Source organism: Centruroides vittatus, unplaced genomic scaffold (assembly GCF_030686945.1).
Source record: "Centruroides vittatus isolate TY-2023 unplaced genomic scaffold, ASM3068694v2 contig_747, whole genome shotgun sequence".
In the NCBI taxonomy this organism is placed as follows: Eukaryota; Metazoa; Arthropoda; class Arachnida; order Scorpiones; family Buthidae; genus Centruroides; species Centruroides vittatus.
This window is the reverse complement of record NW_027122483.1, coordinates 312,252-321,666: the sequence shown is the minus strand read 5'-3', so window position 1 is coordinate 321,666 and position 9,415 is coordinate 312,252. Positions and strand designations below refer to the sequence as shown.

At 32.1% G+C, this 9,415-nt stretch overlaps 1 protein-coding gene across 1 annotated transcript; it reads right to left on the bottom strand.

Moving 5' to 3' along the window:
- Positions 1-6,881: 6,881 nt before the first annotated feature.
- On the bottom strand, positions 6,882-8,172 carry LOC136981179 (uncharacterized). The gene is made up of 2 exons (XM_067277462.1): positions 8,110-8,172; positions 6,882-7,483 (listed from the first exon to the last, which is right to left on the bottom strand). Exon 2 carries the CDS (start codon positions 7,463-7,465, stop codon positions 7,067-7,069), a length of 399 nt encoding a protein of 132 aa, XP_067133563.1. The 5' UTR covers positions 7,466-7,483; positions 8,110-8,172; the 3' UTR covers positions 6,882-7,066.
- Positions 8,173-9,415: the final 1,243 nt, after the last annotated feature.

The following is a 9,415-nucleotide window of genomic DNA, read 5'->3' as shown; positions in this document are numbered from 1 at the left end:
TGGTGCATGACTTTGTTTACGAGATATACGATCGTAATTCGAGCGCGAATTTGTCGTCGATGTTTCACGAGCACTGCTATGAGCTTAGAAAATTGACTTTGCCATTTTCTATTAATTGTTATCAAAAATCTAAAACTGTAATCAGAATTAATTTAAATGTAAAAAATAATCGCGAAAAACAGACAAAAGTCAAGAACACAGCAGTCGCCATCTTTTGTTTTGTTCTTTAACGCCTGTCCGCATGTGGCCAGTGCAAGGATGCTGTGTACCATAGCAGCAACTACAAAGATCGCTTTTTCTGCGCTTATCAAGTGGATTTATTTATTCTTTCCCACTTTGCTTCATTTCTATTGCGATACAAGAAAGTCGGGCAATGTCGTAAAAACATTCACATTAACCAATTCTACAGATAAGAAAGCAATATTAAATATCCTTTTCAATATAAGGGATTCAATACAATGAAATATTTAAAGCAAGAAATAATTACGTAAATCGTATAGATATCGTAATATATTCGAAATTTTTCTCAAATTTCGTGTTATTTATTTTATATTTATTAATTTTGAAATTTGAGAAATTTGCTATAACTTAAATTATATTTGTAAACATTAAAATGATCTGAACCGATTCGGAAATTAGAAAAATCAATTGTAGTTTATTTTAAATGATTTGAAAATTTATTTAGTCTTAAATTATTATTAAATCAAAATCCTTAGGTTTAGCATTTCAACAATTTCTGACAGTAAAAAAACAGGCGTTTGTTGACAAGTGTTTGCGTATTGTTCTGAGTTACGTCTGCTTTTTTCAATAATATTTCTCAAGATTAATTATTCGAACAAATGCAGTTTCGGGTGTACTATAGAATACTCCCTATGGAATTTCAGGACTTTGATTATATATTTGAACTCAGGGGACCGAGACGAGTTAAACGGTACCCTATTTTTGGACCGAGAGACGAAAAAATAAAAAAGTTATCACACTTTTTAAGTTACCATACTTTTTAATGCTCTCATGCAGACGGCACCGTAGTTGCTAGTATTGCCATCTTGCAATAAAGTCTGCAAACCGTGACGTCGGACTACGGTCATCTCCTGGAGCGTTAAACACGCGATACGAGAGCGGAGAGAGCGACGCGACTTCCGATCATTGCGCGATCGCCATTTCGGTTAATGTTACTTATGGCAGCGAACATGGCGGCCCGACTGACCTCTCGTATGGGAGCCACCACACGCCGCCATGTGCTAAACTAGTGATCGATTCACGGTAGTTCTTGAACAAAGTAAAAATGTGGGAAACGTCTACTAAAGGCAATTTTAACGGCAAGCACGCGACTCCCGATCGCGATAGCGAGGCCGACTTAGCGGAGAGCGACGCGACTCCCTATCATCAGGGATCGCCGGAAAAAAGTATGATAACTTTTTTATTTTTCGTCTCCGGTCCAAAAGTAGAGTATCGTTGAACTCGTCTCGGTCCCCTGAGTTCAGATATATAATCAAAGTTCTGAAATTCCATAGGGAGTAATCTATAGTATACCCGCAGTTTCTAATATTTAAATTACATTTTCAAAAACAATATTAATTTTGCCTGAAGTATCAACATGTTTTCTTTAAAGATTAACGAAAATCCATCTGCATAAATAGTTTAAAAAATGAAATAGACGATGGTATAAATTAAATAGGGGTGTGTCAGAGCTGTCAAGCGTGCGAATGAACTTTTTGAGAGGTTGGTAGAACAAGTTTGAGATAGAAATAACCAAAACTTATGCAATGTGGTATGTACAGTACAGATTAAAGTTGCAGATACTAAATTAACCTTGGTATAAATTAAAATACTACTAATATTTTCCGGAATTGAAATAAATCCTAATCCTCTCCTCCCGCTCACCAGTTCGGCCAAGTCAGTTCGATATGCAAAAGAAAGGGCGAGGTAGACCTCTGAAGAAACGTCACGAAAATAAAGAAATGAAAACGTAGTTACTGGAAATTTAAGTTAGGAAAACTAAATCGGAGAAGAAAATGAAAGACAAAATGAGATGCCAAAAAATTCGAAAATTCAGGACTATTTTTGACCGGCAAGAGAAACCGAAGAACAAGGTATTGACGATTCACAATATACATTAAAATATATATTCGAATTAATTCAGGAAAAATGTTGCTAGTTAAATTAAGAAATACAACCAATAAAAGCTGAAGTGAACAACATAAAAAAATAAAATAATACTTATAAAGAAAATATGAAGATAATTTGTCACAAAATTTCACAAAATAAAAAAATTTGAAGATATTTACAAAAATAACGAAAAGTTAAAAGGTATGTTGGAATTCGAATTTGATAAATTGGTAAATGAAAATACTAACAAGAACATAAAAAGTTTTAATTATCCGGTTAAACCATTGGACGTTACTCAAGAAATTAAACAATTTATTAACGAAGAATTAGAATTAAAAAATATAGAAATGAAAAGAGTAGTTTAACTAAAAAGTAATAAGTATAATCTAATAATAAAAGTAATTCTGGAATCTGTAAAAGATAGAAATTTACTTATCAAGAAATTTTGGACTTTAAAACTGAAAATCATTAATAAAACCAAGAAAAAAAGTAATTATCACAACGGACTTGTGTATCAGAACAAGAATTAGATTGAAAATCTACAGGATCAGATTAAAGTAGAAAAAACTAGTGAAAATAAAATTTTAATATGAAAGAATTACTATATTAATTTAAGGGTAATATAATATACACATTTGATATAAATACAAACAAGATCACTCAAATGGATTGTTATTTAGAAATAGGCAGACAACTAGAAAAGGAGAGGACTGGCATAAGAATCATATCGAAGTAAGTTTAGTTCCTTAAATAAGAAAATAGCATTTAAAATAATTTAATAATAGCTTGGTAAAACTGGGAGATATTAAAAAATAAAACGGCAGTAAAATTATGAGTCAAAAATATTTATTTAATAGGTCATTTGAATATACAAAGTCTTCGCGAGAAAATTCACTAAGTCTCAGTAAAAAAATTAATAGATTCTAACATCATAATTGGATTTATGGAAACCTGGATGATAAGTTTAATTGACAGTCAATACTAATAGTTTAATAAACAACTCGGTTAAAATATTAAGTAAAGCAAAAATGGAGAATGTCCAGATATACTTTCGTCTTATCAATACAGTAATAATTATTTCAATAGGTTACAATGCACGAATTTGGAGTATAACGAATTTTAACAATCTTGAAAAGATCCAAAACAAATTTATACATAGAATTTCCTACTTGAGAATAGCATCTCAGGAAATACCTTATGATTGGAATTAAATAGATTTAAAATTAAGGCTACCTCGCTAAAGGGATATATAGAAAATTTTTACTAGGAGTTTAAAACGCAAAAAATTATCAATGATAATATTGTATATAGTATTGCAAAATTCTAAGAATAAAATAACACAATAGAAATTGGATATCACAAGCTTCGATAAAATTAAATATATATGGTTTTTCCATAGATCCGTTTATGGACTAAATGGATACAAATGATCAACAAAGTCAACACTTAATACAAAGGATATTGGAAATATCCATTTCCATATATATATATATATATATATATATATATATCTTATATATAAAATTCTCGTGTCACAATGTTAGTTACCTTACTCCTCCGAAACGGCTTTACCGATTTCTACCAAATTTTATATGCATATTCAGTAGGTCTGAGAATCGGCTACTATCTATTTTTCATACCCCTACACCATTTCCCCCTTTCAAAAATATATTTATATATGAATTAAGGCTTTTATGTCCAACAGATGGCGCTAACTTCCGACGACCTAAGTTTGCTTTTCTGTGAGGCATTATGCTTTTCTGTGAGAATAGACTGAAGCAGATCATTTTCTATCTATCTATATAAATAAAATATAACGTTCGTTTGTTCCGACCGATTCCTTTGAAATTTTGACACAACGTTGCATTCGAATACGCACGTGTTTTTATATAATATACATGTCGAAATTCCCCCCAGTGGGGGGAGATGGACAGGATTAAGGCTTACCGTGAAGAACTCGGCTTCTATTATACTATTTTACATGCGGTTTTTTGCGTTTTTACTAGCGTTTTAATAGGTTACGTCAACATGACGGCCGGATGGTCGAGCGGTAAAGGTGGCAGCCTACCGCTCTGGGGGACCCGGGATCGAATCCGAACGGGTCGAATAATCCCCAGGAATTTTTCGGGGGGGTGGTCCGTTCGGATATGTCGGGCCCCGTCCCTCACCACCCGGTCGCCCCATTGTGGGCCTGGCCGAACCCATAATGGGCCTACTAAAAAAGGCCCTCTTAGTGCCCACAGGGCGGAAAGAGTTAAAAAAAAAAAAAGTTACGTCAACAGAATATACACTAAAAAGGGATTTTTCCATATTCCCCAGCGGGAAAAGTGACGGGATTAAGGCTTACTGTGAAGAACTCGGCTTTTATTATACTATTTGAGATGCGTTTTTGATTGCGTTTTAATAGGGTACGTCAAGAGAATGTACACTAAGAAGGGATGTTTTGAAATTCCCCCCACGGGGAAGTGTTATACATTTATAATAGATACATTTTGAGCCACAACAACGCGTGGCCGGGTCAGCTAGTATATATATATATATATAAGAAATACGGAGAAAAAACTAAATCGGATTTATATAGAATAATTTTAGAGTATCCATTTAGTAATACGTATATAATAAATTTTTCGAATTTCCACAGTCCAGTTGTCTAAAATGTATAATAACGAAGTTTTACATATTCTGTGATTGTAAGTAAACGAGTAAGCTAACTCAAGAATACTAATGAGTATACACTAACAGGTTGTCCTAATGATAGAGATATGTACGAAGTTCTTTGGTATAAAATATCAACAGTCGCAAAAATTAAATTGTTATAAGAAAAAATTAAATTAATCTACTAAGTAAATGTATTAACTATAAATACGAGTTTAAGAAAAGATAATAAGATCCTTGTTATGCTAAAATAATGAGATATTGTATGTGAGAAACCGAATAAATTTGAACTGTTTTATAACAGGTGTAAAACGGAATATACTAAATGTGAAGTATAAGTTAAAATATAAACATAAGAAAAACTAATTTTTGCGTAAAAAATTCGATAAATTGTGAAATTAACCCCCCCCCCTTTGTAACTGGAGGAAGCCTTTTATGACTAATAAAGATTAAATTAAATTGGAAATTAACAGATATTCAAAAATTCGTGTGGGTACCGAGGAGGGACAACGAAGTCAGACTTCTGTTTAATTTCGGCAACAAGTCGGAGGGACTTGCCCACGAGTCAGAGATGGCTTATTTGTCGGTAGGGATCCCGTAGGGACAGGACTACTTTTTCATCCGGTCGAGTGTAGGAGGGAGGGTGGAGTCGTGGTAAGGCGATAAGCGAATATTCGAGCAAACAAGACACCATTTAACAGGATAACGACGATTTAATGGAAAACAAAATATACGTTACAAAAATCTGACATAAAAGGGGTGACATATAAAAAGCTATATATCCCTACCATGCGAGGAGAGAGAGAGAGAGGGCTCACAGAAATAGGTTCCATACCTCTTGGACAATCAGTAATTCAAATATGCTGTTGGTCACGATGATCGAATATTCCTTTAAAGGGAAGAGTCGGTGGCACTTGAAGCACAAAAGTCAAATATATTCCGTAGGCACAACGGGTAAGATCGCGACTCAATCTAAATCGATGATTGACTCTCTCGTGAGGGGGGAAAGAAAACATCTTATATAGCTTTTTGCTTGGAAAATTGGTCACGTGCATATGCTTAGGCCATAGGTGTTCCCGGGATTAAAAACAATACGGCGAATTCGGGCGCTAACTATAAACTTAAGTTGCAAGATGATCTGTACTCAGCGTAAGAACAATGGATAGTTGACAGTTATACGACCGGGACGCATATTTTCTCGTCCAGGACCGTTTTTAGGCAAAATGTTTATATCCAGGACAGTTTTTAGGCAGGATGTTTATAATAGGAAAATTTTCGATTCAATATAGGAAACAATTTTATTATAAGTCGTATTATATTCGGATTACATCCGGATATAAGAAAGGGGAAATTATTAATTCGGATATAATTTATTAAAACTTTACGTTCAAGGGGATTTCCAGATCTCACATTCGTGTGTGGCGCTAAATAATATGATTATAGGTTCAGTGCTATACATAACAGTATACAATATTTTTTCATACAGGATGAACTGCTTACACACTCACATGCTTCACCATTTTTACATATTTTCTGAAAAAAATAAACTTTTAAGTTGTGTAAAGTTTACATTTAGAAGGAGCAGAGCAACACTGTGTTATATCAATAATTTGAATTTTCCTACTTTGTAGTTTACGTGGTAAGTACAATTAGAATCTAACTTCTAAATCGTTTCGGAAACGAATATAGAAAATAGATCTACACAATTGAAAACTAACAAAATAAATATATGTAAATGAACGTCGTCTTATAATTTATTTGATAAGGCTAATTCTTAGCTAACTCGTAATATATAAAGTCGAAGAATATTACATTGTAAAAATAGTCAACTGGAAGTTTATAGAAAAATGTAAAAAACTGAAAATCTACTAACTTCAGTTTTGCGAAATATTTGAGAAAGGATTTCCCCGTACAATTTATTGATTTGTAATGTGTTGAAGGCTGGACCTTCTCGGCTATACACCAACCCGCTTTCCCCATACAAAAAGAATGTAATTTTTCTGGACATTGCGTGTATAGTTAAACAGGTCACATTCACCCATAAATGGTAAGACGCGACAAAGAAATAACAAATTAGTGCTGTTTTTTATAATGAATTATATAGAATAAGAACCAAGTTTGCATGCTATCGATTTTATTTTCTTAATTGTTCATACTACATTGTTTAAATTTATAATAATCATAACGTTGATTTACATTTATATTACTGATTTGATTTTTATAATTATCAAAATATATTAATATTATTTATTTGATTATATTAGTCGTCACTATATATATGATTTAGATAGGTGGTCAGGATTTAAATGCCGATGGTGCAGATTTTACCTTCAAGCACATCTCCAATATTTTGGAGAATTCTGCCCACCTCTTCGACAATATCTTGACATTTAGTTGGGTCTGTTTCGTCCTTAGGAAGACTTCTAACTATTTCTCCGAGACAGTCCAAAACTGGCTCCAAACAATCGCTAATATATTGAGAACAACGGAGATTACCAAGCTCCATGAGGACGCATTTCAGATTTTCCGTAATGTTACCGATGAGGTTGCAGTAATCCATATTGGGTAACGGAGTGAAAGGCGGTTCATTACTACAAGAGGTGCAATCCTCACGACCATTCGTTCCAGAAACTACTCTATTAATTACCATTAGAATGCCACTGGCGTTCAAGCCATATAATTCAAGGTTCCTAAAGCACATCTCCAATCTAAGTCCAAGCTGAAAAAAAAATATTCGTAAATGTTAAACGTCAATCCTTATTCAAACATAATTTAAAATATTATTAAACATAATTAGACTAATTATTGAAAATAAACTTATATAATTGATAGTTCATATTGGCTAAAGATTTCTTTAACTGTTATATTTAAACTAAAACTTTGTGAAGAAAATAACGTTAAACTAATTAATACGTTAATTTGAAAATGCTGATATTTTCCTTATTTGTCTAATAAAGAAAGAGTTTAATCGAGTAAAGCAACAGACTCAAAAATTAAAAAATACATGAACGAGATTGTGAAACAACGAGGTATAAATATCATCATATAAATGTTATAATTTTAATCGCTATTGCGTAGCTTAATTCTATAAACAACTTAAATCTATGTGTTATAGAAAAATGAAAAATTTTAGTTACTTAATTTAAAAAAAAAACTCCTATTACGTAGTGTTGAAGTATTACGAAGTTTAAATGCGAAAAAATCGAACGAGATACGTAACTTAAAATACTTAAATATTTAATTTATTTTTGAATAACAATATAATTTAGTAAAATAAATATTTGCCTAAACACAAACGAAAATAGTATAGAATTATGGTAGAATAATAAAATACATTAAACTAACCTGATTCAAAAGACACGTTGTTAAATTATATATATCAACTGTCTCCAAAATATTAGCCACAAGTCCGATAACGGTAACGTCACCATTGCTTGGGATGTTTATATCACCCAGTGCATTTCCTATTACATCAAGAATGCCGCCGCCATTTGACGGAATTGACGGCATTGACGGCCATGAAATCTGACGGAGTTGTTTTGAACCCTCTTCAACTATGCGTTTGCCTTGCTTTTCTGCAGCAAACAAAACATCTTTCTTTATTTCTTTCTTCGACGCTTCGCTGTTTTCTACGGTTGCAATTCCTTAAGTAAATAAATGAGTAAAGTATAATTAAAAATAATTATTTCTGTCAAATTAAGAAATTTGATATATATTTAATAAAAAAAATTACTGAACATTTAAAATGGTAAGTAAAATAAGTTCAATTCACTTAACTTGTTTTCAACAAGTAACAGTTTAGAAATTTCACGTAGAATATAAGAAAACAACACTAGAGAATTGAAGTTTGAGCATTGAAAACGAAATATTAAATTATCACTTTGAAAATATTATTGAAAATTGTTAACTTACCGATAAGGACCACGAGAAAGAGGATGGTTTTCATGTTGCTTTCGGTTTGTTGCTCGCCGAAATATGCTTTCACTGCGGTTTACCATGCCTTTTTATAGCAAAATTCTACGTTGTGTAATGTGAATTCGGCGCCATTTCTCCTCCTACCTGTCAATCCAAAGTTTTGACATTGCAGATGGTATTTTCAGTTTCGAATCCAATGAAATTACTGCATTTAATTACGTGAATGGTGCTCTTCCTCTTTCGTATTATTACGTTTCCGGTGGTTATACTTTACGGACCTACGTGGAAATATCTTTTGTATTCAATCTATATCACCGGCAGTGAGTTTCGATAGTTTTCTAAGTATTTTAATGTATTTGTTCATCTCGAATTAAAAAAAAATAAAAAACAATTTATTCATTATAAACGCGTTAAAGCGAAGACCAACTTTTTTACAAAGTTGGTGTCATTATTAATAATTGTTGAGCTTTTCTCAATAAAATTACAAATGTGAAAAACTTTTCCTGAACTCACTGGAAAATAATTGATCAGATTATTGTTTACCGATATTCCTTCTAATTTTTTATAATTAAGAGTAAAATTTTCAAATAATACTTTTAATTTTTTAAGTAACAAAACGCAGCATAATAAATAATGAATTAGGTACAAACAAGCTATTTACTTGATATTTCGTAGCAACTAGTTCTACGTATAAATCAAACTTTATTTATAAATATATTGAATAATTTATTCTCGA

Excerpts from the sequence above, each read along its gene's own strand:
- LOC136981179 (XM_067277462.1), bottom strand. The coding sequence starts at position 7,465 with ATGTGCTTTAGGAACCTTGAATTATATGGCTTGAACGCCAGTGGCATT.